Genomic DNA, 14,720 nt, shown 5'->3' with positions numbered 1-14,720 from the left:
TACAACAGACATTTTTATTTACTTCTTGTTTAAAACAATTCAGTAAAAAAGATTACTACAAAATATACACATATAAAAAGAGCATGTGTAATTTGTGGCATTATAAAATAGTATACTAATTTTGGGAGGAAGAGCTATTCTACATATCAAGAGCCATGAAAAAATTTGACCATATGACCCAGTAATCTCGATCATTGAGATTCACTCTAAAGTCATTGAAACCTAGAAATACAATATACAATATGTTTACTATCACAGGAATTCATGGATCCTAAGTATTGAATCATAACTGTATATTATAAAGTAGAAAAGGATGTCATGAAAATAATTAAAACTTCAACATAGAAATGTATACATGAGTTTAATATTAAGGTTAATAAATTGGAGGACAAAATTATTTATGTACTCTTAAATGACTGAGCATGTATAGTGCTTAAAAAGTGACAGAATACAATAAAGCAACTCACCACAAATGCTATCACTTTCGTCTAATCCATCCTCACAATCATCCTCTCCATCACAAATCCAGTGTTTAGAAATACACTTATGTGCAGAACAAGCAAACTGGTTCCAAGAGCAAGAAGAATCTAGAAAAAAGAAAGTTTGTTATAAGTACAAAAAAAAAAAAAATAAAAGATATCTGCTTTAATCATCTTCAGAGAGATCCAGCAGGAAGTTCTTCCTCTGACGTTGATAAAATCAACTACACTTTAATAAAGCAATATAAATTCCATTTGGCCTGATGACTCTATAAAATGTTAATGGCAGCTTGCACATTTCCTCTGTGTTTGCAGATTCTATTTCTTCAGTTGTTGTCTCATAAGGCTTGCCTTTGATCTAGTCCTGCCGATCATTCGTCTCTAAGTACATTTCAGATTGTCATTCTTTAAGAACGTGTGATGCACAGATATAAAAATAAATATTTCATGGCTCAACAGTTTAAGACACTGCTCAGGATGCCTGCCTCCTGTATTAGAATGTATCACTTTGATTCCTGACTCCACTCAGAATTTCAGCTTCTTGCCAGTGGGGTCCTGGGAAGCACTGGTGTTGGTTCAAGGGACTAGAGCCCTGCTACCCATGTGGGAAGTTAGGAGAGAGTTCCAGCTTCTGTTTAGGCCAGGCCCAGCCCCAGCCACTGTGGATATTTGGGGAATTAACCAGAAGATAGGACTTCTCTGTCTCAATCTCTGTCTCTCTGCCTTTCAAATAAATTAACTTTAAAATATCTCAGATATAGTTAGTGATCATTTTAATTCTTTTTAACTATCAGGAAAAATGACATCCTAAGAAAGGTACTAATATGGTGGATTGACCTGCAAATATGTTTGTTTTTAAGGGTGAGATGCCTAAGAAAGTTTAAGCTTAATGACAAGGCAACATTTTTCTTATGTGTATCTAGCTCATGGGTGTTTGTGTATCACTCCTTTGGAAATACTTAGTGTGTTATATTTTATATAAGTGGCTGTTTGTTTTTTTCTTCCAGATTGTGCATTTATAATAGCAGCGAATTCCTGTTCTTTTCTTTCCTTTTTTTTTTTTTTTTTTTTTTTTTTTTTGGACAAGCAGAGTGGACAGTGAGAGAGAGAGAGACAGAGAGAAAGGTCTTCCTTTTGCCGTTGGTTCACCCTCCAATGGCCACCGAGGCCAGCGCGCTGCGGCTGGTGCACCGTGCTGATCCGATGGCAGGAGCCAGGTACTTCTCCTGGTCTCCCATGGGGTGCAGGGCCCAAGTACTTGGGCCATCCTCCACTGCACTCCCTGGCCACAGCAGAGAGCTGGCCTGGAAGAGGGGCAACCGGGACAGAATCCGGAGCCCCGACCAGGACTAGAACCGGGTGTGCCGGTGCCGCAAGGCAGAGGATTAGCCTAATGAGCCGTGGCGCCGGCCAGAATTCCTGTTATTTTCAATGTTATCTTTGTATTTTCTCCTCCATTCAGTATAATTTTTACAGGGAAACAACCATAAAGAAAATTCTATCAAATTAAAATGTTCAAAATACAAATCACTATAAAACATAGCCATTTTGTCCAACCATATAAACTATGTTAAAACTTTGTTAATTACATGATCTTTGAAAAGACAGCAAATTAAAAAAACATAAATTTGAAATAAAATAAAAATAAGGAAGATACAATCATATAAAGCCTCCTTGTTGAGAAATTAGGAATCAATGTAAACTACTTATTTTCCATTAGTTTTGGTCAGAATTTGGCACTAAAGTAAAGAAAAATAGCATCTTCATCTAACAAAATACACCTGCAAATTTCATGATCAGAATTAATTTTAGGAGATTCAGACAGTTCACAGAAGATACATTTTTAATTATTTTTCATTTCGCCACAGGATACATTATTTGTGTTGAAAAAATAGCTAATATATGCTTTTTTCTACAGGAAATTTTTTATCCTGTAAATCACAAAATTTATAAACATTATAAAAAAATTTAAAATGCTTTCTTACCTTGACAATGTGAGATTAAATATACACACAGAAATTAGGAGGTAGAAGTTAAAGAAAGATGATAAAAGAAATATAGGTTTAAGTACAAAGTTTGAAGCTATACATGTAATTAATATAACATTTAGAATAATATAATTGCCCAAAACAGGTAGGGAGAACTATACCAATAGTACGTCACATTGTTAGTTTTCATAGGAAAATGTAAATATGTTAGATACCACCTATGGTTAGTAAATCATGAAAAGATGTTAAAGTATATTTTTTAGTTTGGTAGAGGTAATCACTTAAAAAAGAATGGAAAAGAAAAATTAGAAGATATCCTAGAAGAGGTGATTGTTGTATTCATCATAAGCTCTTCTGTTTTAATTTTTGCAAATTCATATTATCTAATTAAATGAAAATTGGCATTGAAATCCATTAGCAATATTTTGTATATATTCTCTACACAAGAAGAATTTAGCAAATAAGTAATAATATGGTTTATATAATTAAAACAAGATAGAATGTCTCACCACAGTGGAGTTCATCAAGTCCGTCCTCACAATCTTTTTGACCATCACATATCCAGGTATTCAGAATGCATCTTCCACTAGGACAACCAAAATAATTTTCTTCACATTTGTGTTTGTTTTGAACTGTGATAAAATATAGAATGTAATGTCAAATAATTTAAATGAATCTGAGAGTTCTACAAAGTAGATAGATAAGACATGAATACTCCCGGAACTCAAGAAGTAAATAACAAGCACATGTAAATAGAAGTAGCTGATGTTCTCAAGGATGTCAAAGTCTTGAAAACATTGAAAGACTAAGAAGCAATCACAGAACCGAGAACACTGGACCTGGATCTAACTAGCATTGGGTCATGAAAGAGGTCCCTATGGAGAATAGCACTTAAACCAGAGGGAGAAATCATTTCTATAGGCAATGATTTATTGCTTGTGACCCCAGAAGCACAGGAAACCATAGCAGAACTGGACAAATGAGACTAAAGCAAACTAAAAACCATCTGAACAGTAAAGGTAACAATGAACAGAATGAAGAGATAACCTACAGAATGTGAGACGATTTTTAGAACTATTCATTTGATGACGGATTAATATATAAAGAATTTTTTAAAACTCAATAATAAGAAAAATAAATAATCTAATCTTTAAAGTGAGCAAATGATATAAACAGACACTTCTCAAAAAATAAGCTCAAATAGCCAACAAACATAAAAAAATGCTCGCATAATTAGCCCTCATCTCACCTCAGTTGCAATACTTTTTATCTAAAAGACCAAAATAGTTAGAATAACAACAACAAATGTTGGCTAGGAAGTGGATAAAAGAGAATTATATATATATATACTGTTGGTGGGAATGTAGATTTGTAAAGCCATTACAGAGTACTGTGTGGAGGTTCCTCAAAAAATCTAAAGGTAGTTTATAGTTAATAAAAATGTAATAAAGTAAAATTATTGAGATGGCTTTAAAAGTGAATAGGTTTAAGGCCAAAGAATTATACTTGAGTGGAAATATTCTTAATTACATATTCAAAACAAAATTGAAACATTGGTGGATCTTTGCTGAAAAAGTGTTCATTGAGTGTTCCAATTGTTATTTATTTTGAATGTGCTTTACAGGAGTTAAACAAGTGTTTCCTATTGTGAGGAAGAAAAACAACTTGCATCGGAAAAACTAAAATTATTATTAAACTGTAGAAATATAATGAAAATCTCAAGTTTACATGAAATTATTTTGTAAGTTACATATTTTTAAATCATGGAATATTAATTTTTTACGTTATACCCTCTAAGAGTATATATAAAATACTAGCTTTTTCTCTTTACTATCATCTGTGAGTTTGAACTTTTGTGTTTACATAGTTTTAGACATCCTGGCCAACAGCTGACCAGGAAGTAAATCCTAAACTATACAGGTCCATCACACTGTAATTGTCCATTTGACAGATGTGAAACATAATTTCCATTTTAATTTTCTAAATGTCAAATTTCTATATCTAATTAAAGATGAAAAACATATCTTAGCTGAATTTGCCTTTAAGCCAAAAAGTCTTCAACGTGCTCTTAAGAAGTTGACTTAGGGGCTTCGGGGCATTGTGGCATAGCAGGTAAAGCCACCACCTGCAATGCCATACCTAATTTGATGCCATTTGTTTACCAACTGCTCCACTTCTGATGCAGCGCCCAGGTGATTGCCTAGAAAAGCAGTGAAAGATGGCCTAAGAGCCTGGGTTCCTGTGCTCCCTGCATGTGGGAGACCTACATGAAGTTCCTACTTCCTGGCTCTTGGCTTCAGCCTGGCTTAGCCCTGGCCAATATGGCCATTTGGAGATTGATTGAAGTAGCAGATGGAAGACCTTTCCCTCTCTCTCTCTCTGACTTTCAAATTGAAAACAAAGTGTTTACTTACTGCTTGCTACTATCTGTCCACATGTCTTATAAACCTACATGATTGTCTCTTTCTTTTTTGTCCCATATAAGAATCACAGTTCTCGATCAGTGCTCAAACTTAAAGTTGAAAATAATTTGCTAATATGAAAAGATATAAAGACCACAAATAAGAAATAAAATTTTGGTTTAATAAATATCTTTTATTATTTTAGCTTTAAGATAATTTTAAGATTAACTACACCCATAATCAGTTAAAGGATATGTTGTTGAGAAAAAAGAACTTTGGATTGAGGATAAGGACTCCCAACCATGTTCAATGAGTCTAAAAGAATGTCATCATATTCCTTTAAAAATATTCTATATAAATACCGCAAATTTTGTTCTTAACTGTGAAAAACTACAGAGAGCTACAGTCAAGTGCCTCCAGAGAAGTTTTCCATTTCTACTTTTTAACTTTTCTAAACTGAGAGGAAGTAAAATGACATCACAAAATGTTATACATATTTGAACAGAATAAAATTGTTCTACAATTGCTCATTTAAGTTACAGATTATGAACTATTATAAATATCAGTGTTTCATAGATTTTTTTGTATTTGAATAAAATAGTGCGCAAAATATCCACAAATGAGTCTCTTAAAATATTTTAAAAATATTGTGTGTCAACAAACCAGGAAAAATATGTATAGTGATAGGATATGGAAAAGAAAACAGAAATGTGAGATCAAATTTAATAGCTCCCTATGTAATCAATATACTACCAGTCATATACAGTTCACTCCTTTCTTTTTCTGTTTTTTTTTTTTTTTTATTTTTGTTTGCCCTGCTCAAATAGAAATAAGCAGTCACAAACTTCTCATGGCAGGTATTGTTATAAGAACACAGATGACATTTTAAGCGCTTATGAAGGTAGAGATTGTCAATAGTGAGATATAAATATATTTTTGACTTTGATTTAATAATGATAATAGCCATCACCCAAACTACTATGGCAAAAAATCATGTAAACTGCATCAATATCCTAACATAAAAACACCTATTGTATAATAACATTGACCAAAGTCTAAAGCGAGAAATATAGTGTCTCTTTCCTTTTAGTCTATGAATAATTATTTCTGGGTGTATAACTAGCTGAAGCTGTAGAAACATTGTTACACATTTTAAAATATCATGAAAATTTAAAAAATAAATGATGATGTGAGCAAGAAAAATTATATCAGAAATTTATCTAAATTTATTATTGATTTTGAGTGTCATTTGATAATTCATTTAAAAGATCAAAAGGCATGTTTAGAATAGGATGTTTACTTTTTAGTCATGTCATTTGTGTCATTTAAATTTTAATCTCATTCATTGAATATTAAGAATAAAAACTAACAAATTTATTCTAAGCTAGCCTCTAAATCTTCAAGGCAAATACTATTGTTCTTCCTAGAATTACCTGGACACTTTAGTTCATCTGAATAGTCTCCACAGTCATTAGACCCATCACATATCCAGTTTGGCAGAACACACAGTGAGGTAGAATTACATCTTATGAACCCTGTGGTTTTCACTCCAAGTTTATAGAAATGTGTGCAGTCTGTATTATCTGGAAGGATGTAAACAGAAAATGAAAAACACCTCATTTGCATAGATTATGAGCCTTCTATGTAGGTCACAGGGACAAGGAAAGTTAACTTCATTTGAAGAAGTAAATATGCAATTATCCCACGCAACAGGGGTTAATTACATATCAATTCTGGATGAGGTTCAGAAAAAAGTTGGACAGTGTTCAATGTAACACAAAGATGTCCAGGCATGAACAAACAAATGGTAATAGAATATCTTACTGCAGTTCTTTTCATCTGAAGCATCTGCACAATCTATGTTCTGGTTACATCGTGCTGATCTTGGAATGCAAGTCCCATCTGCACAACGGAATTCAAGAGTGGCGCAGGTGGAAACTAGAAAGGCAAGTAAATAAATAAATGGATTGATGAGACAGAAAGTGACTCCTTGCTTTTACATTTTGAGAATTTTAAGTAATTCACATCATTTTGTTTGGTTTTGTTTTTTACCTCTGGGAATGCAAACTTGACCCTTGTCCTCATCCCCAAGCTTTTGTGGTATTTATCACATTCATTGCAGCTTCCTGCTTATGAATATGAAGCCACACTAAATCATAAGTTCCATGAGAACAAGGACTGTGCTTGTTCACCATGGCATTACCTATCTATCAGTTCATAAAAACTAACAATACATGAATATGGCTAAAAACCCTGTCCTTCCAACTTCAACAGTGTAAGGTTGTGACATTAAGCAAATGTGTGATTAAATGCCTACTGAGAAATCACAAGCTGGTTTCTAAGAGGATGTAGAGCACTTTCAGAGAGAGAGAGAGAGAGAGAGAAAACAGGTTTAGAACCACTGAATATTTGTTTAGGTTATCAGAAGCAGTGGCTAAGCAACACTACACATTCACCTTGCTATGCCATACTACTTTACATGGCCATATCATTAACATTTGGCACAAGAAATATGGATGTTTCACGCCAAAGAAATATAAATGTGGCAATTTTTATCCCTACTGTTGTGAAAGTATGGCTTTCCATTTCCCTGCTATGCTTACATGGAAATCAGTTTCAATATGCTGCTGTCACATACACTTTGTGCAATACAGCTTATTCTTCATCATACATTCCTTTCTAGGTTGCTTACCCATTCATTAACACATAATAGTTTCCAGCAATATGTTGTGAACAGGTGCATGGAATGCAATGTGTGTTGGGTTAACTTAGGAGAGATTTTCATTCCAAATTTAAATTTGCACAGGTTGATTATGTTAATGTACAACCTGAAGGGCTCTCTGATTATGCCAGTTTTACTAGTGTTGATATTTTAAATAGCCCATTTAATTATAAATTGAAATTATATCAATTTTAAGTGGATAACATGCTATTGCAAAATATGCAAATTTTACCCAAGGGTGTGTAAGTCATTTGTATTTTATAATGTACTGCTCTTATTATACTTAATTGTATTTTGCAATTGCATACTTATTTGTGTTTAAATGATTAAAACAAATGCTTTATTTATAATTTGCAATTGTAATTGTTTCATTGTTTCCTTCATAAAAATAACATCTTAGCATATGAAACAGATAATGCTATTATAAGTACAGATAAATGTATTTGTTCCAAAACAGAAAAAAAGTTTTGTTCATTTCAAAAAAAAAGCAAAATTTCTTCCTTATTCCTTTCTTTACATTTCAAATTCATTTGTCCCTGTGGAAACAGTACATAATCCACGTCATGGAAGATAATCATGTCAGTCATTTTCAATTTGTTTTTGACTTCATTGTCTAATAGCAGTCTCCTACTATGAACTTGATTCCATTCACTGTAAAGCAGCATTTTAGATACTTATAATAATATTCCTAGGCAAACTTTTAAAGATTTTTGTCAAAATTCACTTGCAGTATTATTTATAGTACAATTGAAGTTATAGTTTAGATGCCAGAAAGGTCTCTGTTGGGACCATTGCAACTTATTCTACTTTTACCACCTCTTTCCATGCTTCCACAGAGAACTCTAAGTCAAGTGGCAGGAAGTCAAACTAGCTGACAGTAACGGCAGAGAGGGGGAAAAGGCAAATTATTACTCCCTCAACATGGTGGATGTCATTTCAGACATTTAAGAAAACTGGAAACTCTATGATTTCATTTCAGAAAGAATCAAGAACAAGAAAGAGCTTATGAGAATATCAATCATGTGGAAATATCAGTCATGTCGAACAGTCTCACACTGAATTCTGGGAAGAGAAAGAAATGGCAAAAGGAATTTTAACTAGATGCAAAGAAACTCTAACTTTGAAGTCAAGAAGAGTGCTAGGGAGATAGTATTGAATAAAATACATAAAAGAGAGGAGATAGAGGGGGTCAATAGAAGGGGCTGAGTAGAGAACAGAAAATACACAGGATGTGTTTTGTCTTCCTCCCATTTTCCCCAGGTGACAACGCTGTTACTCTTGCGAAGGAACACTTCAGGTGGCATATTAGAATGTGTGCAATGAGAAAGCACTCCAGAATGCCCTCTGTATACCTGCCCTCTGTATACCCAATGGTGTCTCCACAGATAACATGACTCAGTAAATAGTTTGAGAACCTCCAAAGGATTAAATAGAGTGATGAATGACATATTAATTGGTTGTAGAATTCTCTAAGCAATCAAGGAAAGAGGGCTTTTGGAATTAATATATCCTCCATTAGTAGGCAAGAACTGAAAATTCTGTGATGGAAGAAATCTATACAAATAGCAGGAAATTCATTAAGCAGACAAATGCTTCTTCAGCTTAAATCTCAATGTCTCTGTTGCCTTAACTATTTTCCTTCTTCACTTTGTTTTGGTTAGTGAAGCACTGAAATTGGTTTCAACCCTAGGGTGATTTGTGAGGGCGAAACATACTGAAATCTCTAATTTGTCAAGTGAATATGAAAGTTTTCTGACTATTTTTCCCTCAGGCTGAAAGTCCTGAAAAAGAGAATAAAGAAAATAATGGAGTCGAAATAAAGATAAGCCAAGTGAGAAATACTAGATTTTTCCCTCCAGATAATGCAAAAGAAAAAGTAAGACTACAAAATGTGAGTGAAAACACACCACAGCCACACAAGGAATAGCAATGAGAGATTACAAAGGAAGAAGATTTGACAGGGATGGTAGATCAAAAGTGGTAGCACAAGACAAAGTAAAACCACACCCTGCTGGTGCTAGATTAATTTTTGTATTTTTTCTACTTTCTGTTCATCAGTTTGGTTAAAATATTTAATGAGATACAAAGGATATAAAATCGATTGACTTTTCTGTGATTCCTAGGATGTTTCTTATAAACAGTCAATTCTCCCTTCCACCTCTCTGTATCCAGCCTGTAGCAAAGGGAAGTTGAAAAGGAAAAAACTGCATTAAATTACTGTCATCTCTTTTCTGTTTACCTTCAAAGCACATCTTTCACTTAATTATTGAATTTAGTATTTGGATTCTAAGTGTACACAAACCCATAAAGAATTAGGATTTCTTTTCCAGTCACATTTATTTTTCTCTTTAGCTCATTATTTTTTGGGGAAGGGGGAATGGTAGGTTGTTGAAAGATATTTCAAAGATTTTCTATGAATTGAAGGAAAAGCAAATATCAGTTTCCTCCCCTTTAGTTAACCCCAGAGCTACTTGGTCTCTGGTCCACCTAAAGACATCCTGGTGACCCACGACATTTCAGATACTTCCAAAAGGTAACACTTTATATTCATTTCAACAGAGGAGGAGCTGCATCAAGCACCTTTCCTAATCTAATCATGCAGCCTGTAGCACAACCAGAGGATGAATACAACAGGATAAGCTTTTGAACAGCCCCTCATGTCACCTCTAGACAATCTGATGTCTAAACTTCTCAGTTACACAAGGAATAGATACAGATGGAAAGCAAATTCCTCCAAAGAATCAAAAAATAATATCTTATAACCTCTATTTGACATTATAAATGTATTCTTGGCTCTTGTCGAATGAAAAAAAGTTATAATTACTGCAGACATCGAAATTTAACGAAGGATAACAGCACTTCAAACAATTTACAGAGGGTTCCACCCTAGCCTCTCACTATAGCCTGTCAAAATTCCCTGTATATATTGATTTCTGATGGTACTACTTTATTGTTTTGATTCAAAAGTAATAGGTGACTATGCATGTGCATAAAAATGCAAGAAAGCTTAGTATTCTCAAGTTGCAATACCAATAGAAAGTAACTGGGAAAAAAAGTGCAGAGAGAGAACCCTTTTGCATTTTCCCTGAGACTTTACATATATGCCTTCTTATTCATCATCTTTTATTTGCTGTAAGGGAGATGTTTTGTGAGTACATATTTGACAGCCTGGCTTACAGGAAATGGACTAAGGGAATCTTCCTTCTCAGGCTGAAGACTAGGCACTAATTTCTGTTACAGGATACTTATGTGTGTTTATGTTTCATGAGCAACTTTTAGTTTTAAATTCCTAGAATTGTACAACATCTTCAAGATATTAGTTTAGTTTGTTAGTTTTTAAACATATCCAATGCTATGGTTTTTATGCTGTTAGTAGTGGAAAGGAAATATTAAGAAAAAAACTTGTTTCACAAACGCCTAAGAATATGGATGACATAGTTATAACAGAAATCAAGTGTTTAAACTAAAAGGGAGAAATAACATTTAGAGTCACTTTTAATTCAGTAGTTTGGAAATTATTAGGCAGAATAAAATCTATCTATGCTTTTTAGAAGTCTTAATGCTTCAAGCAAACACATCAGAATTTGATACACTCCTACATTGCAATAAATACTAGATTTTATAAACCCAAACACAGATTAATTTACTTACTACTTTTGAAAATACTTCCAATGCCTCAGAAAAACCATAGTAACTTATCAACTTCCTATAGCTGCTTTTGATTAATTTTATTTTAAAATAGTTCTCTATATATTGTTCATTTTTTCATATTTCAGCTTGCTGTTTTAGCCATTAGCTAAAATGTGGTATAACACCTTTATTATATTTTCCTCTCCTGCTTGCAGATAACTGATAGAGTACACTCATTTATTAGTCTTCTAGTCTCTTTTCTTTTGAAATCTTGAAAATGTCCCTCTACTTACTTTCAGTGTCTTACTACATGTTACAGCATTTAATCTTTTACAGGTAATATGAAATACTAGGAAACTTAATTTGAGGAAATATACATTGGTTTTCTCACAGGGTCAACTTCAGATGCTCAAGTGCTTGCACACAACCAGCTTAAGATGCCACAGCAACTTCCCAACATTCGACAGAGCTACAAGCTAACTTGCCTGCATTCTAACTTGTTTCTTCATTCCACACAACCTTCTCAAGATGACCTACTATGTACTTTTCTTTACTCTCAATCTTTCTACAAAACCAGTCTACATTCAGTGTCTTGACTCCCTCGACATCCATTTTCCCCCTTAACCCTAAAATCAGAGTTTGCCCTTCCATTACACTGAACTAAATTTCATCAAGATTATTAGATTATCTACTATTTTCCAGGTACAATGCATATTTCCAGCCTAGCCTGTCTACTTGCCCTCTATATAACACTTTGAAATACTAAGTGATGTTCCTTCCTTAAGAAAATGACATTTTATAAGAATCTTCCTATTCATGCTGTACACCTTTTTAGAAATGTTTCTCATTTTTAGAAATATTAATATCTTTAATGTTTACATCAACAAGTAATGCAAATGTATTCCCATAAAGAAAGCACCAGATCTCTATACAACATCTATGAGATTTTCCCCATTATGAGACCAATATTAATATTTCTTGTCAAAATCTATTATCTGAGCTCCAGGTCTCTGTATGACCCCAGATTACAAGCTTCCTTACTATCCTAGCTGCATTCTCACATAAAAATAATATTTAAAATTATAAAAATTAATAAAATAAACCAAAACACCCCTGCAAAACTCTTCTTCTCTTTCTCACATTCTATTAATATTGCCATTCTTGTTATTTTTATTACAAAATTTCATTCCACGTTTAATTAGTAGAACTTTAATAATTTACCTTAATTTTCTAAAATTCTTCTAAAATTTTGGATTAATGTAATATTTGTGCATTGTTGTGGGATACAGTGTAATATGTTAACATATCAAAATTGATAATTTTAACACAGTGTAAATGGATCATGGATCATGCCAGGCAATTATCCTTTCCATTTCTTAATTATTTTTGTGTTTGGAGATGACCAGTTCATCTCTTTAAGTTTTTAATACACAGTAAAATACATTATTGTAACCTAAAGCCATATCATTGTGCTACATAGGACAACTACTAACCTTTACCAGACTTCATTTTGGCACATATTATAGAACCTCCCACCATTCATATCCATCTCTTTATCAGTCTCAAGCAATCACTATTTTACATTCAGAGCAAATATATTTTTTATCTTCTATGTATGAGAACAAACATGAGGTATTTGTTTTTCTGTACCTGAATTATTTCACATACCAATGATTTCCAGTTCTACCCATTTTGGGTGTACATGTTAGTATTTCATTATGTTTTTTATGGCTAGATGGTATCGCTGATAATACTCTATTGTGTGTGTGTGTGTGTGAGAGAGAGAGATATTTGTTATCTATTCTTGCATCAATGCACCTGTAGGGTGATTCCATATGTTGAACAGTGCTACAACTATTCAATGGTAATGTAGGTGTCTATTTCATATGCTGATTTCATTCCTTTGGGATATATTCCCTGAAGTCCGATAGCTGTGTCATATTTTTAGTTTTGTGAGGAACTGCATACTTGCCTCCATAATAGCTAGACTAATTTGCATTCTCAACAACAGTGTATGAAGCTTTCCTTTTCTACAAATCCTTCCTGGCATTTTCTATTTGTTTGTCTATTGGAAAATAGCCAGTCTAACTGGAATGAGATGATACCTTATTGTGGTTTTATGTGCATTTCCCTGATGACTAGAGAAATTGGAACACTTTTTAAAATTTATTTGTTGACCATTTGTATTATTTTGAGAAATGTCTATTCAGATCCTTTGCATATATCTAGAATGTAGAAGAAACTGAAAAAAAAAAAAAACTCAACAACAAAAAAAAGCACAGTTATTCCAACTTTTAAAATATATTTATTTCTTACTTCATCCTCTTTATTCTTAGCTTTGGTTGCCATAGTAGCCCCTGTTTTGTCATTATAATCTCATTATTATATTCTCATTCACACAGTCACAGAATTTGAAATTCGAATTTGTATATTTTGCCCACTTTAAACTTTGACTTTTTAGTTGCTCAAAGACAAAGTTTGAGTTTCTGCACATGTCACAAAAATATCTTCATGCCCTAGTTCTTTCCTCTAATGTATGATTTTTCTCCTCTTGACTTACATATCCTGGCTCAAATTGTAACAAGTTACTTGCAGCTTTCAGTGTTAGACTCTTTGCTTGGAGTTCTTACATGTTTTGTTCATTCCTTGTTATTTATATGTTAAGGGCCAGCTTAAATCTGATCTATTCTGTGAATTTTTTGAGGAGAAATTTTTGAGGGAAAAAAACAACAAAAAGTATTCTTACATGTACAAATAGAATATTTACAAGGATGCTAAACTAATGAAAAGAATTTTAAAAAGAAAATTGTTTTGGAGCTTTATAATAGGTCCAGATTTTAGAAGATCTTGAATGTCAGTCAAAAATTTGTAATTTATCAGGTTACTGTTTAAAGGGAAAAAAACAAATTCTCACATAGCATTTACTCTATTCCATGTACCATCCTAAGTTTATTATTAACACTTACATGTAATTATTATTCCTATCTTACAATTTGGGAAACTGAGACACAGATTGGTTAAATGTCTTGTGCAAATTTCAACAGCAAAGTGTTGGGGTGGCATTTCTAATCTTGGGTTAATGGTCTACCCCAGCAGTCACTGTGTGAAAATATTAAATAGTATTAGCATGACTAACAATATCGGAATCAACTGGCAATAGCAAGGACACGGAAATCAACTAAAAGTACATTCTTTTAAACCAGTCGTGAAGTAGATTTACATGACAATATTATTTAAAGGAGGAGAGATATGTTGATGATTGGCAATGTTTGTGATAAAATATGATAGAGAAATCAGGGCTAACATCAAGCATTCGTGCCCAGTGCTTTAGGAAATGAGATCCTATACAAAACAGAGAACTATAAAATGATGGAAATATTTTTGAAGCAGTCAATTCAATACTATACATAACTGTAGAATGTCCAAATAACGAGGAGCTAGAACTGGGGAGTGGTGAAAAATGACAAGATTTTTAATGTGAGCAAAAAAGTAGAAACTA

At 33.1% G+C, this 14,720-nt stretch overlaps 1 protein-coding gene across 4 annotated transcripts in view; it reads right to left on the bottom strand.

The window, feature by feature from the left end:
- The window catches only part of LRP1B (LDL receptor related protein 1B), a 2,138,546-nt gene that overhangs the window by 305,661 nt on the left and 1,818,165 nt on the right, over positions 1 to 14,720 (bottom strand). For all 4 annotated transcript variants that reach the window (XM_051849573.3, XM_070071546.2, XM_002712121.6 and 1 more), the window contains exons 48-51: positions 6,694 to 6,807; positions 6,303 to 6,452; positions 2,977 to 3,099; positions 468 to 587 (exon numbers count right to left, since the gene is read on the bottom strand). In XM_051849573.3, the coding sequence (XP_051705533.3) occupies positions 468 to 587; positions 2,977 to 3,099; positions 6,303 to 6,452; positions 6,694 to 6,807 (507 nt within the window). The remainder of the gene's footprint in view (positions 1 to 467; positions 588 to 2,976; positions 3,100 to 6,302; positions 6,453 to 6,693; positions 6,808 to 14,720) is intronic.

This window comes from Oryctolagus cuniculus, chromosome 3 (assembly GCF_051225735.1).
Source record: "Oryctolagus cuniculus isolate XC-2025 breed Fujian yellow rabbit chromosome 3, ASM5122573v1, whole genome shotgun sequence".
NCBI lineage: Eukaryota > Metazoa > Chordata > Mammalia > Lagomorpha > Leporidae > Oryctolagus > Oryctolagus cuniculus.
Note: the sequence above shows the minus strand (reverse complement) of the source record. Positions and strands in the feature narration are given on the sequence as shown.